The 24,089-nt window shown below is 38.6% G+C and overlaps 2 protein-coding genes across 3 annotated transcripts; one reads left to right on the top strand and one right to left on the bottom strand.

The window, feature by feature from the left end:
* Positions 1 to 1,034: 1,034 nt before the first annotated feature.
* LOC131003216 (uncharacterized) lies at positions 1,035 to 4,365 on the top strand. 2 transcript variants are annotated; one of them, XM_057929693.1, is made up of 13 exons: positions 1,036 to 1,531; positions 1,605 to 1,742; positions 1,818 to 1,899; positions 2,017 to 2,093; positions 2,248 to 2,363; positions 2,455 to 2,566; positions 2,650 to 2,766; positions 2,846 to 2,937; positions 3,034 to 3,100; positions 3,168 to 3,249; positions 3,337 to 3,428; positions 3,512 to 3,655; positions 3,744 to 4,365. In XM_057929693.1, the coding sequence occupies exons 1-13, from the start codon at positions 1,292 to 1,294 to the stop codon at positions 3,888 to 3,890; spliced, it is 1,506 nt and encodes a 501-aa protein (XP_057785676.1). In that variant the 5' UTR covers positions 1,036 to 1,291; the 3' UTR covers positions 3,891 to 4,365. The 2 variants fall into 2 exon arrangements, with proteins under 2 accessions (XP_057785675.1, XP_057785676.1); XM_057929692.1 differs by having other exon boundaries at positions 1,035 to 1,531; positions 3,168 to 3,428.
* LOC131003217 (ACT domain-containing protein ACR10-like) lies at positions 3,955 to 7,353 on the bottom strand. The gene is made up of 6 exons (XM_057929694.1): positions 6,708 to 7,353; positions 5,698 to 5,916; positions 5,413 to 5,518; positions 4,826 to 5,162; positions 4,464 to 4,751; positions 3,955 to 4,364 (listed from the first exon to the last, which is right to left on the bottom strand). Exons 1-6 carry the CDS (start codon positions 6,859 to 6,861, stop codon positions 4,227 to 4,229), a joined length of 1,242 nt encoding a protein of 413 aa, XP_057785677.1. The 5' UTR covers positions 6,862 to 7,353; the 3' UTR covers positions 3,955 to 4,226.
* Between the last annotated feature and the right edge of the window lie 16,736 nt (positions 7,354 to 24,089).

Here is a 24,089-nt window from a genome sequence, read left to right as displayed (position 1 = left end):
TTTTTTAAGTAGTTTTATTCAATTTATTTATCAAGTTTAATTAGGGTGTATTTCGAAAGAATCGTACTTATTATTATCTCACAGATAACGATTACACTAAAGAAATCTAGTACAATAAGTTGGATCTACGTACTAAACAAAGTAAATAAATTGAGGAAGTGGAGAAGACAAATCTATAATCCTTTATTATATCGTCATTACATAAAGCTAATCAAACGTTAAACGACTATTTTGGTGATTTTCTTTTGAAGCTATTGCAGAATTAGTTGATTGGCTCAGCTCCTCACCAAAATGTAGCACCTACCGTATTGTTTCAACCCTAATAATTAGATCATAATTTGATCTCAACAATATAATAGAATGATGTTCTCAATGAGTATGCACGGCAAATTTGTTCAATTCATTACGGGTACATTTGATTTGGTAAATAAGATAGATAAGATTAATAGAATTGAAAATAAGTGATGAATAATCATTCAATTGCATAATTAGGATACGGTATGTGTAATTGCAGGAAAAACACAAACAAACAAATAAAGGCGTGTAGGGATTTGTGTGGGCCTTATAAACTAGCCCAATGGGTAAACTAGTTAGTTGGATGAGAGGTCCATCTCTAAAGTTTATTGGAGTTTGTCTTCAAATTAATTTGATTTAAATATGTGACAACGAAGGAGAATATAGTGAAAAATATCCGACACACCCACCCATCATAGATTGCTAATTTGTCTCAAAACTGCTGTCGGATTCAAATGAAAAGTCAAAATAAATTTTGTTATGGATTCAAGTTTGAACATCCTATGTCACAAGTTACTTTGCTATACAAAATAGGAGACTTTGTCCTCATATTCAATCCAACTAGCTTTATTAGCTTCATATTTGTCATCTGCCATTAAAAATAATAATAATAACAATAAATTAAAAGGTTATTTCTATTTAACAAAAGACGGCAGCTCAAATACAATGAAAATAGTTCTTATTAAGAAGATAATGCAATAACACAACAGCTGTCTTGAGTTCAACACAAACTACATTTTCTACAGACAGCCGGCTGCACAAAATGAGCCATAATAATGCTTATAATTTTACAAGAGAAGCAGCTTAAGATTTAACAATGGCTGCCTTAAAAAAGATTTAACAATGGACACAATGATCCAAACACACACTTCCAAAAGGCATTCTTGCAGGCTAATTCAACTGGAATCTACAAGTACTATCTTTTATATATAATTTGGCTGTGTTGTTTTCTTACAAGTTGTGAGCTGTAAGAAATTGCGAACCTTGAGTTTTTTCCATGGAAGATCCGAAGAGGTTGGAAGAGGGGCGTGGCGATGGAACACGACTGGAGACCGGAGCTAATGGCCATCAACTCGAGCAAGTTGGAGAGGATGTTAATGGAGAGAGGAGCTATGACAATGAGCAGAAGTTAAAGACAACCTTGGACCTGCCGGAGGAACAGGAGGCAGAGCAGCCGTTGAAGCACAAGACGAAAAGGGTGGCGACCTTGGATGCATTCAGAGGCCTAACCATAGTGGTAAGAAAATTCTACTGCAATCAAACAAACACTCTCATTCTTCCCTGCATGATTGTGATGTTGCGAAATGTAGTTGATGATACTCGTGGATGATGCTGGAGAGGCGTATCCACGGATTGACCACTCGCCTTGGAATGGCTGCACGTTGGCTGATTTCGTGCTACCATTTTTCCTGTTCATTGTTGGTGTGGCTATAGCCCTTGCACTCAAGGTAGGTCCCTTTTATCAGTCCCCATTTGTCGCCATGCCCTTGCGCTCGTCTCAGTTATAATCCAACCTGTGACAGAGGATTCCGGAGGTCAAGTTTGCAGTTAAAAAGATAATCTTGAGGACTTTGAAGCTCATCTTTTGGGGAATTCTGCTTCAAGGTAAATTGACTAACATGATCTCATATTTGAAAAATGCAAACAAACTCAACCAAGAATGTATGTTGATGTTGCTTCTGTTCTTCATGAATAACAAACATATCTTGTTTACCTTTGCAGGAGGGTATTCTCATGCACCATATGATCTGACTTATGGAGTCGACATGAAGAAAATCCGGTGGTGTGGCATTCTCCAGGTGACGGGATGTCGCCTTTTTATTCCTTTTCTCATATTTTCTGTAGATCAGGAGTATATGTAAGGCAGCAAGATAGAAATATCAGGTAAGAATCTATTCAAGAATCGAACTCTGCCTTCTGTCTGATACGGTATCTTGTTTCATATGCAAGCAGAGAATAGCTTTGGTATACTTTGTTGTGGCTTTGATAGAGACTATGACCTCCAAGGTCAGGCCAAACAGTTTGAAATCTGGTCATTTCTCAATCTTTGCTGCATATAAATGGCAATGGTCAGCTATTTCTTCTCTTTCATTCAAGAATTGTTTTTCTCATTTCATATACTGCAGCATGATTCAGATTGTCCTGTTTTGGTGTTTCAAGGGCTGGAGGGCTTGTTGCATTTGTCATATACATGATCACGACGTTCTCCCTCTACGTTCCCGACTGGAGTTTCGTGGCGTCCGAGGAGGATGGCATTGCTGAAACATACACAGTAACAAACAGCAACATTTTTAGTACAACATTAACATTTTACCACCACAAAAAGTACAATGAGATTGAACACTAAATTTTCAGGTAAAATGTGGGATGAGAGGGCATCTAGGCCCTGCATGCAATGCAGTCGGCTACGTGGATCGACAATTCTGGGGCATCAATCATCTCTACACTCAACCAGTTTGGGCAAGATTAAGAGTCAGTTCAGATACCTAACAAATTTCTCAAAAAAGTATGTTATTGTGTCTCATTGTGTGATTCTTGGCTGAATATGCAGGCCTGCACTTTAAGTTCTCCGGATTCTGGTACATTCCGCGACGACGCGCCTACTTGGTGCCGTGCTCCGTTTGAACCAGAAGGGATTTTGAGGTTTCTCTCTCCCTCTCTCTCGCTTGGTTCTCTCAAAGAAAATCCATAGAAATGTCAAATTCTTACAGAAATAAAACAGTCTGAATGTTCTCGCAGCTCGATTTCAGCTATTGTTACTGGCACTATAGGTATCCATTATGGACATGTGTTGATTCATGTTAAGGTAAGAATCATTGGCATCAAAATAAATTCAAAATTTCAAGTCAAGAATCTAAACATCATGTAACCAGGATCATGCTGAAAGGCTCAAACAGTGGCTTTCAATGGGAATTTTGCTACTAATTGTAGCCTGTGTTCTTCATTTCACAGATGGTATATACTCATACACAATCCTTCTCTCAATCTACGAACTCGAAAAATTCTTGAAAACAAATTCATTGCAAACTCATTTTCTTGCAGCTATTCCCATCAACAAGCAACTGTATAGTTTCAGCTATGTCTGCTTCACAGCTGGTGCAGCAGGCATTGTATTCTCTCTCTTATACATAGTGGTAACCATCTAAACTTCAGATTCACCCTACAAGTTCTAGACGCGAACATCTTGTGATAGTACGATTCGTCTGAGTGTTTACAGATTGATGTATATGGACTGCGGACACCATTCTTGTTCCTGGAATGGATAGGGATGAATGCGATGCTGGTCTTCGTGTTGGCAGCTCAGGGGATTTTCGCAGCATTTGTCAATGGATGGTTCTTCAAGAATCCAGACAGAAATCTGGTAAGAACAAGGATTGAACAAGTTGACAGTTTTATAAATTTGATTCATTGTTTGACATTGGAAGCTCAATGTTTTTTTTTTCTTGCAGGTGAAATGGATTAGGCAGCATATTTTCGTAGATGTGTGGAAATCTGAGAGAGTTGGGACAATTATGTATGTAATATTTGCTGAAATCACATTCTGGTCAGTGGTTTCTGGCATACTCCATAAACAAGGCATATACTGGAAACTGTAACCAAGTGTGTCATATTAGAGACAGATTTGTGTGTGTGTGTGTGTATTTTCCCAAAGTTACAAACTTACAAGGCAAAAGCTATGATCCATTTTTATTTGAATATCTATTTCAAGGGGAAAATAGCCTTTTCCATACCTTGTTACATTGTTTCTCAATCTAAAAGCCAAAACATTGGTCATAGCATCATCTAAACAGCTCAAAAACCTAAGCTTTCCTCATATATATACACATCTAGAACAGAGAATATTTACAAGTTATATCGGCTGATCCAGCGTTGAAGCATACGAACCTCCAGCAGAACCTGTTGCAGCGCAGCAACGAGCATTAACGTCGTTGTTACTCCCAACTCATTAGCATTCTCCACACCGTCTCCTCTATCTCTTTCTTTGAAGCAGAGCCACTTTCCCCTTCGTCGAGTAGAACTCTGTAAATTTCCCACTCACGATCACCGATGCCATGCCTTGCGATTTCAGCCTGTAAAAAGTAGCCGTATTAGATCAACAGTCGTCTGCATAAGGATCAGAAGGGTGAATCAAACTAAGAAATAAGAATACAAGCGAAGTGAGGAAGTACCGAAAAGATTGGTCTGTTTAGCATCTTGAGAGCGAGAGTTATGTCGTGGAAAACCATGGGACGACCCTTTCCAGATAACTCGATGGGATTTGCAACGAGCAATTCAGTGTCAGGGCCACGGCTGATCAATGCTAATCTTAGCGGACGGCTTAGCTCCACCTGAAGACGATTGCTCAACGAATTCCGTCTGCTGGGGTCAACTATCTTCTTACCATCATCTGCTTGCATGATAAACAAGTCGAGCTCACACTCAGCATTCCCTTTCCTTGCCAGACGTCCATAGGAAACCTGGTACATATTTATCGATGATTAGCCATTAGAAAATGCGATAAACACGAACTGAAAGTAGGAAAAACACGCACTTGGATGTCGCAGTCCTTCAACGTTCTCATAACATCGTACAAAAGACCTTTGTGGTCCTGGCAAACAATTTGGACTAGTGTGTGAGAGGGACTCAGCATGTTATCCATCGTGATTGAGGGACATTTAAAGGCGATGGGGTCATCTTCGTTTTGATTCAGCATCTCTACGTTAAACATGTCCTCAGTGGTTCCATCTGAAAAAAACGAGGGTCCTTGAGAAGACGACGTGATTTCGGGCCCCACCCTTTCTATTTCGCAGCTGATGGCTCCGTCCCCGAAAACAGCTTTTAAATGGTCACATGTGTCCTCCTTTCTCTTCTCTGTATGCAAAAGCTCCCTGGTACAAGTACAATATGTCAATAATCTGAGTCACTCCCAAAATAAAATTCAATGTAGCTGAGAAGTTGCTTACTTCTCTAGCAAATAACTAAATATATGTTTGGATAAACATTAGCAATTTAGCATCATAAAAGAGGATGCATCAGCATCAGCATCAGCAAACAGCATCAAGTAAAATTGGGAAATTATTGCAAGCTTCACAAATACGAGAGCAAGTAAATCCTACAAGACTGTGTAAATTTTGAAACCTCGAGTCAGTTATGAAGAAGAGGTCCATGACTTTTCCATCTGGAGTTGTCGACACCTTCACTCTCTTTATCGTAAGCTCGAGCTCACAAAGAACCCCCGTTACATCTGCAAAAGAAACTTGATGGATCAAGATACTTCAAATCCAACAATGCAGCAGAAACTAAGTATAAAATCGCATATTAACCCCGTCAAGTAGACGAATCGCCTTCCAAAAATTACACCAGAACTGCAATGGAGTCGAGATTTTCACATTAACCCCATTTCTTAATTGCAAATGGCCTTACCATGCAGAAGGCCCCTTCTGTCATAGCAACAGAACTTCAAGAGGTACACGTTGGGGGGCTTCGGGGGGCGCATCTCGGGCCCATCATATGAAATCCCATTAGCCAACAGAAAAGAAGGGCAAACCCCCATCAATCTGTTCTTCAGCAATCCCCATCGCGTGCTCGATTTCCCCTCCACCCAAAACACTATGTAGCACCATTTCCCATCGGTTGATACATCTACAAAGCCATAGCCACCAAAAAATTTGAACGGAAAGGACAGTAAAACACAGTATCAGAATCAAACTTAACCATCTCACATCCATAAAATAATCAAGAATTTGGGGAAAATCATCCCCACAGAGCAACTCCTAACACAATGTATCATCTCAAATTTCAACATAATTTATTTATTTATTTGAGACACAAGATATGTATCATATCATGAATTCCAAACTAATATACATTACAAAGAAATCCAAATAATTCGCCAAATAACTAAACTAGTATTCCCTCCGTCCCGCTCCAATTGTCTCCTTTCTTTTGGACACGGAGATTAGGAAATATGTATAAAGTAGATAAAGTGGGTATAAAGTAGATAAAGTGGGTTGGTGGAAATTATTTAAATATTAAGTATAGAGAGAGTGTATTGCCAAAAAAGGAAATAAGACATTTGGAGTGGGACAACCCAAAATAGAAAACGAGACATTTGGAGTTGGACGGAGGGAGTACGAACTAGACCGATATCCAAATAAAATGGAACTACAACCCACACTTAGGTGGGAATCGAACCAAAGATCTCTTCATTTGGGCTAGACCTCATTGACAATGTCAATATCATCATTGAAACAGTATGGTCAAAAAATACAGACGACAATAACAAACTCGAAGACACAAAGTACTCAACAAAGATTCAAAAATTCCCATCAGATGTCACCAAATAACACAAGAAACCTCAACTTAGTTAGTATCAATCAAAATCTGTTGCATGCAATTAACAATGAATCAAATCATGGGCTTCAAATACATACCGATTCTAACAACAGTGAGTCCAAAAAAGAGAATTATGCGGCAAAGATCACAGCCTAGACCAGTCTTGTCCGGACAATTCACGGTTATAACACTAGGCTCCTCTTCTCTCTCCGACTGCCTAATCATCACAGCATCATCGTACACTATCCCCATCCCCTCAAATTGATTTCCCACTAAAAAAAATCAAATCTTTATCTCTATCTAAACAAGAAAAAACTTGCTATTTTCGAAAATGGGAACAAAGTGGTTTCACTACCAATCCCCAACCACAAATATCGCACCTTTTCTCTCCAATATAAGCAAGAAATCTACACCCTTTTATCAGAGATATGAAGTGCGATTGATCTGTCTATGTCATGCTGTGGTCTTTGCGCCCTTTTTGCCATATATGTGTAAGCAAGAGAGGGCGAGTGGAAAAGTAGTAGTTTTCGGCGGCCAAACATGTGGGTGAAAGTAACAATGGTTGAAAGGAATGCGAGGGGAAAAAAAAGATTTGTGGGGATAGCTGGATTTTGCTTTGAATCGAAGAAATGGTGGAATTGGCATTCGTTTTGTGAATCAGCTACACTTTTTTTTTTAATGAATTTGGGTGGTTTGGTGGAAGGGTAGGAAACGGGGTGTATGTATGTATTGGAGTTTCATTTGTCTTCTTTTCTTCCTCATTATTTCGTGCCATCTCGTGGTAAACAACTTTTTTGTTCTACCACATTTTAGTTAAAAATTAATAAATTCTTAATTTCATTTTAGTTATAAATAATAAATTATAATTTAAAATGAATAAATTATAATTAGTTTATAGTAATAGTTAAAATAATTAATTAATCATTAATTGGACCGTACAGTTGGTGAGGACGGCCGTACAGTATTTTTGCCTATCTATTTTTAAGAGAAATTTTCGGAGATTGAATCAAATGCAACCTAGTTACATTTAATCTCTTTTCAATTAAGATTGTGGTTGCTTGTTATCCAATGGAGGATAATAATAATAATAATAATAATAATAATAATAATAATAATAATAATAATAATAATAATAATAATAATAAAGTATAAATTTATCATTTAAAATAAAGATCATATTTTCTATATTTTATTTAATTTAAATGATAATATATTTATTCAAGTATAAAGTTATTAGTTATACCACTCTCCCTTTGGTATAAAATAGAGATCGATTGTTTTTTTCATATTGACTCTTATTTATGTTCTCCACAAATCCAACAAAAAGTACTGATTTTCTTAATGATGATTTCTGAAAAGTTTTTCAACATATAAAAGAACATGTGTTCATTGGTTTTTGTCATGCACACAGGGAGGCGAATTCAACCGTTCATAAATTAACAAATTTTGCTATTGTTAATTAAGATGTAACAGTGTGTGTTGGCCAAGCGGTAAGGAATTAATGTCTAAAATTAAAAATTTTGAATTCGAGTCCTCTGTGACGCGGTCTTTAAATTTTTTTATTTAATACAGTTTGAAGGTCGGATCGCTTGCTATTTACATTTAATGTGTATCTGGGGATGTAAATCTATATATGTATTACTTTGAAGAACACTATTTGTATTCAATATGTGTTTGGGGAATGTAAATCTATATACTTACTTTGAAGTGTTAATTCATACTATCAGTATAATAAGACAAAATTGCATTCAACTTTCACTAATATAATTCTACAATAGTGCATAACCAGACAAAATTACCATGGTAAGATAAGTTTCAAGTGTCCAAAATTGTGTCGGCTCAAAAACGTATGACAGAAACATAATCTATATTTAAATACGCCCAGCTTTAACTATGTGTTGAAGAGGCAGATAAGAATTAGGTCAGGTTAAGTGTATGATGTGTGTATATAAAATAATGGGAAATTGCTACATTTTTAATTAAGACTTTAGTTTTATATTTTATTTTAGGATTAAATGCATGTAATATCATAAATAGGGATGTCAATGCAGCCCGAAACCCGTGGGCCAACCCGAATAACCCGACAAAATTAGAGGGTTAGGGTTGAAAATCGCAACCCGAAAAAACCTCCAGCCCGATTAGCCCGCACCCGACTAACCCGGGACCCGATAGGGCTAGCCCGAAAACCCGATGGGCTGGCCCGGTGGGCTGACGGAATTGTGACTGATGCATCCAGTTATAACTTCTGCTATGTTTATATATATGGTATTTGCTTAAATATATATATGTAGCCTCATTAAAAAAAGTGAAATTAATAAGTTAGAATATATATGTGTGTGTGTGTGTGCAATCTCATTAAAAAAAGTGAAATTAATTACCGATTTTTTGTAGAAATTGATTATTAGTATCTCATTAGTTAGTTATTAATTATTAGTATCTCATTTAAAGTGATACCAATTTTTTTTCTTTTTTTTTTTCTGTCAATGAGAAGTGCATGGCAAATCCACTAATTATTCAGTAATAATCCAGATTGATTCTAGTGCATTGATATATGTTAAATTTTACTATCTCATTTTAATATAATTTTGTTTATGTAATCTTGAATATCTTATATTTTTGCATTTCATGCTTTGCTATATAATTTATATCTTTAATATCTATGTATATTTTATACATTATACATTAGATCATTAGGAATAATAAAATACAAATGATAATTTTATTTTTACGCCTTTAACCTGATTAGCCCGATGGGCTAGCCCGAAACCCGAAAGTTTAGGGTTAGGGTTGAAGATTTACAACCCGAAAAAATCTCCAACCCGATTAGCCCGCACCCGACTAACCCGGAACCCGATAGGGCTAGCCCGAAAACCCGGTGGGCTGGCCCGATTGACATCCCTAATCATAAACTTTGATCGAAATCCAAATCCAACACAAACTTTAAAAAGTCCAATTTAAATGTGTGATTTTACTTTGTGTTTAATTTTAATACTGATTTTTGTTTTCCCCAAATCTGATGCTACATGTCATGGACGTGGCTTGTCGACACAAGCTTTAGTATTTTCTGGCCGACGAGCAAAACATTGCATTTTATTACCAGTTTTCTCTCTCACATATCTGATTTTTTATCCCGATTCCCAAAAGGCACACGATTGTGAGCGGCGTCGAAGGCGAGGCGTGGCCTCACCATAAATTCGAAGGCCATGGTTGCGACAACTTTAATGGAGGAGCGAGGGCTCGGTTTTAGGAGAATGACCCACCTGAATTTCCAGCAATGGAAGGAAAGAAAGGAACGACACGAACTAAACGCCGGATTCTAGGGGCAAGATTGAGAGTCGTGGCTGCGGCGGCGGATATGGGCATAAATGGGCGAACCTTTTTCGAAAGATACAGAGAGAGAGATGGGTTAATTTTGGGGGTTTCGATTTTTCACCAAAGATGGTGGAGATTGGGCTTTCTCTTTTTGGAGGATGAAGATTTTCTACTATCTTTGAGGGGATTGCCCAGATTTACCGGAGATTCACGGATTTTCACCGAAAATGGTGATCACTAGTAATGGCAGGCTGCCAGATTTTCTAAATCGAGAAGGTACATATTGAAGGGAGCTTGGAGATTTTAGATTGGTGGGTGGGATGCACGTTTTCCGGTGAGCAGCAATCTTCGTCGGGCTCATAGCAGAGGCAAGGCGGTCGGAGATGAAGGGAAGTCGGCAACCGCCGGAGAACAAATCGGTGTAAAAAATGAACTTTTAAATTTAGGAAAGACAAAAATTGGTGTTAAAATTGAAAGTGGAGTAAAGTTGCACATTTAAATTGGATTTTTTTAATTTACAAATTGCCACGCGTCATTTGGAAGACACGTCATTGCCACGTGGTTTTTTTTAGCATCACCGGAGAATAAATCGGTGCAAAAAATGAACACAGAGTAAAAATTACAAATTTTAAATTGAACTTTTTAAAGTTCGTGCTAGATTTGAATTCGATCAAAGTTGGTGATATTACATGTATTTGACCATTTGTTTTAACAATGTAAATATTTAAATAAATGGCTTAAATTACTTCTATCCCATCTTTTTATGCTATCTTCTACTTTAACTCTTAAATTTATTGACTTTTTGCCAATTTTTTAATATGCACCAATTTTAATGTCTTATGATTAAAATAACATAAGGACTTTTAAAATTCAAAATTGAATTAGGACACCTGAAATCATGCATGAGTTGTTTGCTCATATTTTTAATTTCATCATGAAACGCTCAATGGTAGGGTAATTGAATTGGGAAGTTGATGCAATGGAAAAGCGAAGAACATATGATGATAGAAGAATGAAAATATCGGCGAACAATCCAAATAATGAACCTCAAAATGTGTCAATCAGTTTTAAATTTATTTTTTGTTATTCCAATAGTATAATTAATACTCCTTCTGTCTAATTAAAAGTGGCTTATATTCTACTTTAGGTTGTCCCATTATAAATGACTTGTTTCATAAATGACAAAATTTAACACATAAAAAAGTGTAAATCTTTCCACTTTTAACCACTTTACACATTCTCCTTATTTTACGAGCAATAATTATAGCGTGATTCTGAAGAGAGGCAAGTGTGGAGATTTTTCTAGTCATAGTGACCCGAAAAGCGGTTCAATAGTTCCAGGAACCCTATTAATAAGTAATAAGGTAAGCTTCCAAAGCTCCTTTCTTCAATTCTATCGCTCCTTGATCACAGGTCTGTGAGGCAGGAAAAAGGATTGACTTATTACCTTATTACATAGGCTCGCTGGACAGCTTTTCTAGGATAGATGAAAAGAACTTTCTCCAAACTGCCATTTTTAATGGATGGAGGAAGTACAAATTAAAAGAATCGTGATAAAATTAATACTACTACATTTTAAAGGTTGGAATAGATTGAAAAATAAATAAAATTTAAGATAAAAAGTGATATAAACTCTTTAAGTGAACACTGGGTTTTATTTGTTCTCATATGCAAAATTTTGATATCAATCCACACAAAAATATTTATAAAGACTTAGACACATATATTCTTTATTAATTATTGGTAATGTAAAAGATTAAGCCAAATATAACAAACACAAAATCTTGGGTACACCTGGATGTAGTGTATAATCGGATTGATCCGTTTATTTATATAATTTGGGTCAAAATATGAATTCAAATTAAGGTACAGGTCAAAATCTAAATGAAAGTGCAACTCAATTATATGATACACTCGGGTGTAGTAACCTCAATAACAAATGTGAACTGTAGAAGTAGTTTTAATAGTTTATGGAAGATAGATATGCATGACTCACTGCTAGGTCATAACGCATAAGTGCACCAATTTATTATTATTATTATTATTATTATTATTATTATTATTATTATTATTATGTTGGTTAAACAGTAAACTGGTTTGGGTGCCCATCAAAATCTTGGCATATATGCATCATTTGTACTAACGAAAACAAACAATCAGTAATCATGAGTTAATAATTAAGGGCAAAACACATTTTCATGTCTCTATTATTAAAGTTTATTTTAATAGGTTCATGTTTTATAGTATTTGTTTTGCTTGAGTAAGTTCATGAACTTTTATATTTAATATCAACATGTCCTTATTTAACAAAAATTTACCTTAATGGTTGTCCTATTACCTAAATGGTTCTTGGAGTATTTAAATAGTTGGGGGTGCTGGAGCTCCCTCAATTGCTTGTTGAGCCTACACCAACGCTTGCCCCTCGTCTTGGCTATGCTGGTATCGTTATTATTTAGTCATAGTTGAATTCAAATTCAAAAGACTGACATGTTATATAATCACATTATGATTAACTACAAATTACTAAAAGTAAAATATATTGATTTATTTAATTTTTTTTCAAAAAAAAATATAGAAAAATAACTACATATATGAACAGTATTAAATAATTATTATTTTAAAAAATTAATTAAAAAATAATTTTTTATTTGAATTAAAAAAGATTGATATTATAACCACATTGTGAATGACCATAAATTAATTAAATATAAAAAAATTGATTTATTTAAATTTAAAAAAATAAAGAAAAATAACTACAATGTGGACATTATAATAAAATAATTAAATGTTTTTATTTTAAAAAATAATTAAATAGTAAACTTTTTTTATTTGACTAGTAAAATTACTGGCATCATAACGACTGCATAGATTTATTGATCTGAAAAACAAGTATGTAGTTTTTTTTTTTTGATCAGAGAAAAGTGAGTTTTATAAAAATCAGAGGGTGGTACCAGTAGTACCAAAGTCTACAACCCAACAAACCAAAAACACCAACAACAAGCTTCAGCAAAGAAAAACCATAACAACAAACCTCAGAACCCAAATCAAACACTCCCGTTCAGGAGCAAACAGGAGTTCACTCAATCACCTTAGGCTTAATCATCCAAGATTTTAAGTCCAAAGGCTGTGGCATCTGTTTATACACCTGCGTCCAGCTCCACGTTCTTGTCTTGATCTCGGTAACCACTTTGGATATGTTCCATGACGCTTGGCTAAAGATACAATCATTCCTTGCTTTCCAAATACACCACACCACACAGATCCAAACACAAGCCATAAAATGAAAATCTACCTTGTCCCCAAGATTAGAAAAAGCAAGGAAGTTCTCCTTTGCCGTGCGTTGCATTGCCGTCTGAATACCTATCCAGGATAAAATTTCTTTCCAAAGATCACAAGTAATCTGACAGGAGAAGAAAAGATGATTCAGGTCCTCCAGCTGCGACTTACAGAGAATGCAGTCGGAGTTCGAATTAGCGGCCAAAATGTTTCTTCGGATGAGGTTATCACACGTCGCCATTCTTCCTTTAAGAATCCTCCAAGCTGTTGTTTTCATCTTGTGAGGAGCTGGAGCCTTCCACAGTTTCTTGAAATCCATTTGCTCACAATTAGTCCCATTCTCCGATCTTGCTTGTCGGAATGCTTTGTATGCTGAATTTACTGAAAACAAGCCATTGGGAGTATGTTTCCACCTCCAACAGTCTTTCATTCCTGCATGAAGATTGATTTCCTTGATAGAGGACAACAGCTCATCGGCCTGTGCTCTTTCTCTCTCCCTCAATTCTCGATTCCACTCCAGCTTCCATTCCCACACTTCCCCCTAACCATTCTCCCATATTGGAGATAAACCCGTCCTGATTTTTACAAAGGCGATACAGCCTAGGAAATCTTTCGCTCAACCTTTTTCCCCCAACCCAACAGTGATCCCAAAATTTGAAGAAATCACCTTCTCCAATCTGCATATCCAAACTCTCTTTGAACCATTTTCCTCCCTCCCCCCCTACAAACTTCAACGATTTTCTTCCACCACCCCGTTTTTTTCTTAATAGGACTTGACATTCTGAAGCCCCCATCGTCCCACTCAATCTCCCCATAACACGCTCTAATGACTCTTGCCCACAAAGAGTTTCTGTCGGTTAGAAATCTCCACACCCACTTAACCATGAGAGCCTGATTGAAACTCCCCAAATCTTTGAACCCAAGACCTCCCTTCCTAATATCATTGCACAAAACCTCCCATCTAATCCAGTGGGTCTTTCTAGCCTCTGAATCCCCTCCTCCCCAAAGAAAATTACACATGACACTTCGGAGCTCGGCCAAGACTTTCTTAGGAAGAATTGAAAACGAGAACTGGTAAATTGGGATTGCCAACATAACCGATCTGAGCATTGTAATTCTTCCGGCAAACGAGAACTTTCGATTTTTCCATCTGTAAATTTTCCTCTTCAGTTTGTCGATGAGATACCTCCAATCATTTACTCGGGTGAGGCGAGTACCGATCATAATCCCCAAGTATTTAGTTGGAAGAGCTCCAACTTTACACTTGAGAATGGATGCCAAATGATCTCCCACAGGGCTTTGGATTCCAACACCAAAAATGTTGCTCTTGTCGAAATTAACTTTAAGTCCAGAGAGGGACTCAAAGAGTTTAAGAATGCTCCTCAAAGCCCATGCGTTCTCTGCATTTCCCGGAGCCAAAAAAACGGTGTCGTCAGCATATTGAAGATGAGAAACCTTGGTGCCGTCATGCCCTATCTCAACCGGCTGCAAAAGCCTCTCATGAATTGCTCTCTCCGTTAAAATATTGAGACCTTCAGCTGCAATTAAAAAAAGGAAGGGTGACAGAGGGTCCCCCTGCCGAAATCCTCTTTCCAGTTGGAATTCACCCGATGGGCTGCCGTTCACCAGGACATTTGCTGTAGCAGAACAAAGACAGCCCTTGATCCAACTTCGCCATTTTGGAGAGAAGTTCATCAGAATAAGCATAGTATCCAAGTACTCCCAATCCACTGTATCGTATGCCTTTTCAAAATCCACCTTGAAGATAATGGTACCCTTCTTTCTTTTTTTAACTTCCTCGATGATCTCATTAAGGATAACAACCCCATCCAAGATAGACCTTCCTTCAATAAACGCACTCTGGCAGTTAGAGATAACACAATGAATTACCTGTTTCAACCTTGATGCCAACACTTTGGCGATAACTTTGTACATACAGTTGATAAGAGAGATGGGGCGATAGTCCTTCAGCTCCACAGCTGCCTCCTTCTTCGGAATCAAAGCAATAAACGAAGGATTGCATCCTCTTGGCAGCTTTCCGTTGGAGTGAAACTCATTCATAACTTCCAAAAGCTCATCTTTGATCAACTTCCAACAAGACTTCAAAAATTGGAAATTAAATCCATCGGGCCCTGGGCTTTTGCTTCCATCACAGCTCCAGACTGCCATCTTGACTTCCCCCTCGGTGAAAGGGAGGTCCAAATTATTCCTTGATTCCGTCGACAGCTTATTAGTAACAAAATTGATCGGTAATTCTGGTTTGAGTCCCCGGCTGCGTCGAAACTGCCTTTCGAAGTGATCTCTGATTTTATTCTTGACGATGATAGGATCTTCAGTCCAGCAACTGTCAATAAGAATGCCCGAGAGATAGTTCTTTGCCCTTCTTCCATTTATGACTTTATGAAAATAGCTACTATTAACATCACCGTCCGCCAGCCATCTTTCCTTTGCCTTTTGAGATAAGAGACTATCCCGATTCTTCATTTGAATGAAGAGATTGGCAGCAGCTTCATTCCTTTTGAGGACTTCAATCTCCACCAAGCCTCGAACTTCATCTACTTTGTCCCAATTCTCAACTTCTGTTCTAAGAAGGCCAATGTTCTCCTCAATCCTTCCGAAGCTCTTTTTGTTCCAGATTTTCAGATCTTGCTTGAGACGTTTCAGTTTCTCTTTGAATACAAAGCTCTTCAACCCCTGAATTCCACTGTTGTTCCAAGACTCGAGCGTCACCTTTTCGAATTCGGGATGACTAGTCCACGAATTGATGAACCGGAAGGGTTTTGGACCCCAATCAACAGATTTTGTTTCCAACAAGAGAGGACAATGATCTGACACTGTTCTTTGGAGCCCAACAACCTTGGTTTGTGGCCATGATTGCAACCATTTCTCATTAACAAGGAACCTATCTAATTTAGATTTACAGTTTCCTTGAGGTTGGTACCAAGTGAATTTCCTGCCTTGTAAACGTATTTCAATCAGCTCATTATCTTTAATAAAACCATCGAAAGCCATAATATCCCTTGAGAGGAAATTGAAACTTCTCCCAGCTCTCTCTGAGGGATCCCTGATAGAATTAAATCCCCTCCAATACAAATGCAAGAATCCGCATTTTGATTAACCACCGTACTAACAATATCCCACAAGACAAGTCTCTCCGATAAACTTTGTTGGGCATAAACATTAATAAAGCAGCAGCTAAAATTACCTGAATCAGATTTCCAAAAACCGTTCACGAACAGAGCCCCCGGAACTTCCCACTGACTGGAAACAGCAAACTTCTCTGGATTCCACATAGTGAGAATACCTCCTGATCTTCCTTCAGCATTCCGCACTGCTATTTCTCCCTTCTCTGATCCCCAAACTGAAATCTTGTCCCTCTCTCCAAAAGTTTCCATTTTTGTTTCTTGTAGGAAACAAAAATCTAAATTCTTACTATGGATCATTTCTCTAATCTCCCTCTTCTTGAGTTTACTCCCCAGCCCCCTGATATTATAAGACATCACTATCATTAATCACAATTCTTTTTGCACCTCCTCTGTCTCAACTCTACTTGTCGATCTTGCAATTCCTTTGCCATAAACATCGTCCCCGAGTTTTGCTTTCGAGCCCAAGTGCTTTTCCAAATTCCCAGATCTTTTGTCCTTCCTCGAATGTATGAGAGAGGACTGAGGGTGAGAGAAGTTCTGTTCTTCTCCTGAACAGCTCCGACCTAGTAGAGGGCCTTCGTTCCTCCTCCTCTAACCTGCGCTCCTTCGGAATTCCCAACTCCTTCCTTGACTCTTGATTGCAACGATTTTTGGTGAGAGCATCTTGATTTCTTATGGATGAATCTATAAGGCCCAAATTTAAGAGAGATTTCTCCTCCTCCTTCTTCTTCTTGTGGGACGATTTTTTCGTGGATTTTTTTGCTCTGAGGGATTTTGTCGCCAGAAATGGTGATCTGAGTCTCCTCGACTTTTGACCAGAGGAGTCAGAATAGGGCCAAAGAAAACCGCACCTGAACTTTCGGAAATTGGGCCAGACCCGGCGGGCCCACATTTCTGATTCTGAGCGACGAAGAATACTGGCCCAACCAAATTACTAAAAGGAGTTGGGGCCCAATCCATTCCACCTAAATCTGAATTCCACCACTCTGTCTCTGGGTGCTTTCCACTATCATGAGGTATTTCTTGAGAATAGGACCCCCACTAATTGTTTGTCTGCTTTTGGTGAGCCTACACAATTGGGGACTGGAAAAGCGGCTACAGTTAAAGGTGGATAGTGGGCCGTCTGTTGTAACTGATTGAGTAGTTACCTCCCAATTTGTCTGTGTTTGGAATCTGTAACGTGGTCCCCATGCACCTGCGCATCTGCCGGAAAAATTAGAGACTCTTCTTCGTCCTCACCATCCTCCGGAGGCAACTCTTCGTCCCGTCTCAGACGAAGAGGATTCATTCCCTGCATCTGTTTCTATATGCCATTGTTGTTCTGGCCAGCTCCTCAATCCTGATTTAAAGTGCGCTCCGTTTATTCTGCATTCTACGATTCTATCAATGGAAGCCAAGCCTGTAGACATCTGAACAAAAGCCGCGTCCAGACGCTCCTTATTCTTCGTATTTTCATGCAGCTTGAGGACCATCCCCATTCGAGCTCTGCTATCCTCGAAAAACTAGGGTTCCAGGCTTGGGGCGGAACCCCGATAACCATTTTGTCCAGACCAATCCTTTGTGTGCTCACGTCGACGTAAGACCACGGTCTCACCCATTCAAACCAGAAAGATTTCCATTCATCCATCTCTGACAATAGCTCCTGCATCCCTGGCTCTTTAAGCTTTGGAATAATAACCAAGTTCCCTCCCAATGCGCTAACCTTGAAGATTCCAGAGCATTCACTTTGAATCTCATTGCCATACTCAGCCCACTCGAAATGTCATTCTTAACGAAACCGTGAACGACTTATGGAGCCATTCCATCTCTTCTTCGGAAGCTTGGAATGCGAGAACCTCGTTCATTGTCAGCGCGTTGTTTGTATTTTTTTCCCGGCCAATGCATCTGCGAAGGATTGCCATTCCTCACGTGATCTGATTGGAATGTTGTAGCTTTTCTTATTTGTCTCCACTGGACTTCGTGTCCTGCTTCTGTATTGGTGTATCTACCTCCATTCTCCAAGATCTCCTTGTCCTTTCTTCTGCTCTCTCAAATCTGGGAACGTAGCCACCTCATTTTGTAGCTGCCTATCCATATGTTGTTAGCCTCCTTCAGAATCTCTTCTTTTCCAAAACGTTCTGAAAACGCACAAACCATATGATTTTCCTCTTTTATCTTTCTTCTTGGGACAAAATATGTCAACAACTCTCCCAATCTTGTTGAAGCATCTTCCAGGCTATCGATCTTGTTCCTTCAGGGAAGTTATTAAAAAGAAGGTTACAGCTTCTTCTTGTGATCTTCTCACTCTCCGATTGTGAGAAGGGCGGGGTTGGTATCTCGGCCGGCGTTCTCTCCTCCTAACTTCTCTCCATTCCTCCATCTAAGTTGTTTTTTCTTATTCTCGTTGACTTCTTCCTTTCTTCCTCACAAAGTTGAGATTCTGGCAGATCTGCAGAAACTGAACAGTGGCCGAGCGCGGAGAAAGCGCGGAGAAAGCGCGGAGAAAGATTCCCGGACAGCAGCGGGGACTGGCGTTGGAGAAAAGGACGACCAGTTGAGATTCTGGCAGATCTGCAGATACTGAACAGTGGCCGAGCGCGGTGCGGCAGTGCCGGAGCAGCTACACGGGAGCAGACGTCCAGCGGCGGTGGTGGGAGGGACCTTCTCCAGCGGCGGCGGCGGCGTTCGGCGTTTTGCAGCAGCGGCGGCAGTATATCTCTTCTCTGTCTTCTTACATTTTCTCTCTCTTTTTTCTGGTTTATGTAGTTGAAGAGGTGTTTATTTTGTTGATTGATAAAATATATAATTGAATATATTTTTTTTCTTCAAAAATAGGATTTTCATAATCTCACCAGTCTAATGAGATAATAATCAAATAAAATTAATTTAAATAATTAAAATATTTAAGGATTTTTAGAATTGAGATATCCCAAAATTTCAATTCATTAAAATTTAGATGCAGCTTGCTTATATTGATGCGTCAATTTTTTCAATAATGAAATCCTTAAATGTGGGGGGAATTATTTAAATGTGAATAGGCGAAAGTACCCACTTTTATAACTTGTCTTACAAAAGTACCCACCCAAGCCAAAGTCCAAAAAGTCAAAGCCGACATGCTTGGTTTTTTGGAAAACCAGACCTGACATGCTTCGGTTTTTGTAAAATGTCTAACTCACGTCAATTTCAGAAGTTAAAAATGTGATGAAGAGACAATAATTGCCCAACTCACGTCACTTTCACAATCTAATGTATACTGTATGTTTGAAAATTTATAAAAAAATTAGCTTACGTTTGCGTTATAAAAACATTAGTAAGAGGACTAAAAATTTCACTATTATGTATATTATGAAACAAAAAAATATTCAGAAACCAATGAAACAATTAGCCGCCGGAAATTCATAGCCGTGAACAGTAGCCGGCGGTCCAAAATATACACGGCTACTGGTCAGCGGCTATGAACTTCCGGCGGCTAATTACTCCATTTGTTTCATAATATTTTTTTGTTGCATAATATACATAATAGTAAATTTTTGAGCCCTCTTAGTAATATTATATTATAACACGAATACCTTAATTTAGAGTTTTTATTTAAATTTTTAATTTTATTTTTTTTATATTACAAGAAGTATGCATTGATGTCAAATATGAGAGATACTGAATCTGCAAAAAATTGGATTATAGTGGGGTAAAAATACTCACTTTATGCATGATTTGATTGAACACAAAATAATACAGTAAACACATAAAATAATAGGCTATTTTTGAAGAAAACACTTGAAACTCCTGAAATGTAAACAAAAAAATATTTGAGCTCTAAAAATAAATTAGCCGCCGAAAATTCATAGCCGCTGCCCAGTAGCCGCCGGTCCAAAATATACACGGCTACTTGGCAGCGGCTATGAACTTCCGGCGGCTAGTTACTCCATTTGTTTCGTAATATTGTTTTGTTGCATAATATACATAATAGTGAATTTTTGAGCCCTCTTAGTAATATTATATTATAACACGAATACCTTAATTTAGAGTTTTTATTTAATTTTTTTTTTATTTTTTTTATATTAAAAGAAGTATACATTGATGTGAAATATGAGAGATACTGAATCTGCAAAAAAATTGGATTATAGTGGGGTAATAATACTCACTTTATGTATGATTTGATTGAACACAAAATAATACAGTAAACACATAAAATAATAGGCTATTTTTGAAGAAAACACTTGAAACTCCTGAAATGTAAACAAAAAGATATTTGAGCCCTACAAAACAATTAGCCGCCAGACATTGAAAGCCGGTCGTACTAGCCGTGATAAATTTTTCACACACGGCTAGTGACGCCGGCTACGATTTTGTGGCGGCTACTATTTTTGTTGGGACAATAAAATCATTTTGAAGTAATACATATGGTTGTAAAATTTTTTACCTTGTTATGAATGTTTGAAAGTAACATATGTATCCCTTTTTTGTGTATTTCTATTTATTTGTTAATGTTTTAGTCAAAAAAGTACATGTCCACATGAAATACGAGATAAGGTGACTGCACAAATTTGGATTGTAATGAGGCTTTAATGCTCACTTTCTGCATGCATTTGATTGCACATTGAATAATAGATTGAAGTGTACTGAATGAATGAACAATACATTTCACGTGAATTTGTACAAAGGACTCTAATATTAGTCTATAATAGGGCTGCATTTGTGAATGAGAAAACATAAATCCAAATACTCGTAGAAAGAGCATTCAGTTAAAAAATTGAGAAATTGAAACCCTCAAGATTTGAGAAGTGGTTTCTCATTTAAGTTGGTGCAATTGGTGTTCAAAATCTACTTGAAGAGGTGATTTTCTCATATATTGTTTGTGTAATTAATAGTTTGAATGTTTTATGTTATATTTATGAGAATTTTTAAAGTGTTTATGCATATTTTAATACTACATTTTATGTGTTTTTATAGATGGAATTCGTTAGATACATATATGTGAGATACAACGGACTCGTCGATGGTATACACTATGTTGGTGGGGCTACAGAGGTCCTTCCCCTCGTCAACGAAACTATTGAGAGCCTGATGTGCAGCGTCAACAATATTATGAGGACGCATTCGTTGAGCTCGAGCTACCAATTGTATTATTTGGCGACCAATCTATTTGGTAGGGAGACGAAATGTGGCTTGGCCACAGACGATGACGTGGAAGCCTTGTTGGCAACTGCCGACTATCCCATGGTGTACGTTGAGCACTACAACGGTCTGATTGTAGAAGAAGCACAATGCAGCACTTTTAATTTTGCTGATCCTTCGGGACACGTAGATGAAGCACAATGCAGTCAGTATGAGACGCCGTATTATCATCATACGTCGTTTCATGGTGTCCAGAGCTCGCCTCCACGACAATATTTTACATGGGATGGACAACCGCTAGACGAATCTGCATGGAATCAAACCGAAAGGCTTAATGAAGTATGTGGGAGATTGAACGATGTGCGGACAGATGATGAACCTGAGGACGAAGCTGAAGGCTCGGTTGCATCAGGAGACGATGATGATTCTGATGACGAAGAATTTGACCCTGCGCTCGAGGTGGGCACTGCTTCTGATGCCTCTGAGGATTTATTAGACGACGATCTAATCGATTTCACGGAGACCGAGCGAGCAGGTTGGATCCGACAAAGTACAACACGTGACGGAGATCCGACAGCCGAGACCGGTGATCTAACTAATTGGTTAGTTCCCTTGATTCCAGTGGACGCCTCGGCTTCGCTGGTTGCTCGCGAGAGTGACCCTTCTAGAGTTGATGATCTGCAGAAGAATTCTTTTTACAACAGCAAAGACGACCTGATCATTGCTGTTGGTTTGTGGAACATGAAGCGAGGCACTGAGACAAAAGTTGTCCGCTCAGATCCGGGACGAGTCTATTTCTCGTGCAAGCACTCTGACAACTGCAATTTCGATCTTCGTGCGTCTAGTCACGGCCGAGGGATGTGGAGAGTGCATAAGTTGAAAGAGCATTCATGCGAAGGGGACTTGCGCACAGCTAAAAAAATCAAGGCGCACTCGAAGGTGGTGGCAGCGTTTGTGGCAAACAGAATACGCGATGATGGAGAGGTCATTAAGCCGAAATCCATCATGGCTGAGTTAGTACGCGATTTCGGCATCAAAATCAAATATGATGTCGCGCTGCGTGCAAGAAATCTCGGGATGGATATGATATACGGTCGAGTTGATGATTCGTTCCTCCTGCTCCCAAGATATCTGTATGCCCTGAAGGAAGCGAATCCTGGCACCGTATATGATTTGGACGTAGATGTAGACTGCCGGTTCAAACATTTGTTTGTTGCTCTGTGGGCTTCCATCTCACCTTTCTACTTTCACCTTCGACCAGTGATTGTGGTTGACGGCACACACCTGAAGGGCAAAAATAGTGGCATTTTGTTTGTCGCCGTGACAAAAGACGGAAACGAAGCAGTTTTTCCCTTGGCGATCGGTGTCGGTCCGATCGAGAATGATGAGTCGTGGAAGTGGTTTATGTCACATCTGAGAGGTGCTTGCGGCGAGCCCGATAACTTACTTATTGTATCTGATGCGCATGTCTCCATCGCTAATGCTGTGAAGAGCGAGTTTCCAAATGCTACTCACGGTATTTGCTACTACCACTTGTTGAACAAGATGAAGGGTTACGGGCCCGGTGTTGCTGAGCTTTTCCGCCAAGCTGCATACGCCTACGAGCAATCAGATTACACGCGTGCAATGTCAGCCATGGCTGCTCTGAAGCCAAAGGCGTACGAGAAGTTGTTGCGCGTAGGCCCGGAGAAGTGGGCACGATCACAATGTCCTGTGTCCCGTTACAGTTTCCTTACATCCAATGCCGCCGAGAGTTTTAATGCACGTTTGCTGTGGGCTAGGCGTCTTCCAATCTGCTCGATGTTGGAGGCAGTCAGATTAGTTGTCGAGCAGTGGTTCAACGACAGGCTTGCGGCCGCACAAGAGAGCGATGAAAATCTGACTCCGGAGGCAAAACAGAAGCTCAGTGCAGAACTTGTAAAAAGTCGTCGTTACACAGCCAAGAGGACCACCGAGAGAAAATACAGGGTTCGTGCTAGTGGTCGCCATTATATGGTTGACCTTCAAAAGCAGAGCTGTGAATGCAACGAATTCAACGAGGACCAGATGTCGTGTTCTCATGCGATTGCAGCCATTACGTATGTCATTTCTATTCATGACCTCAATTACCATTATTAAATAAGAAAAAGTATAATCGTTTGTCTTGCAGTGAGGCGAACGAGTCAGTGGAGGATTACGTGCACTCTTACTACTGGAACAGTTCACTAGTTGACACATACTCTGGTGACGTTAACCACTTGCCTCCCATAGAGAATTGGAATATTCCTTTCCGAATTGCATCTCAGCTTGTTTTACCAAATCTCTCTCGGCGACAAGCTGGTCGTCCAAAGGAAACTCGAGTTCGATCTGCAGGTGAAAGGCCGACTCAAAACACATCAACAGCGGAGGCATCAACTAGTAGCAAGAAACGAGCACCCAAAACGTGTGGTCTCTGTGGCGGGTCTGGTCACACACGTCGATCGTGCAAGGGTACGGCCACCGATGCGTAGTCGTATAGTTTATTATATTATTCTAATTATTATGAAATTATTTCAATTTCATTATTCTTTTCTTCTAAATATTAAATAATAATTTATAATTTTTATATATAACTCATAGACTCGCTATATTCTATAATTATTATTATTACATTAGAAATAGAAATGAATTACT

This window comes from Salvia miltiorrhiza, unplaced genomic scaffold, assembly GCF_028751815.1.
Source record: "Salvia miltiorrhiza cultivar Shanhuang (shh) unplaced genomic scaffold, IMPLAD_Smil_shh original_scaffold_180_2, whole genome shotgun sequence".
Lineage (NCBI taxonomy): Eukaryota > Viridiplantae > Streptophyta > Magnoliopsida > Lamiales > Lamiaceae > Salvia > Salvia miltiorrhiza.
This window is presented reverse-complemented; position numbering and strand designations above follow the sequence as displayed.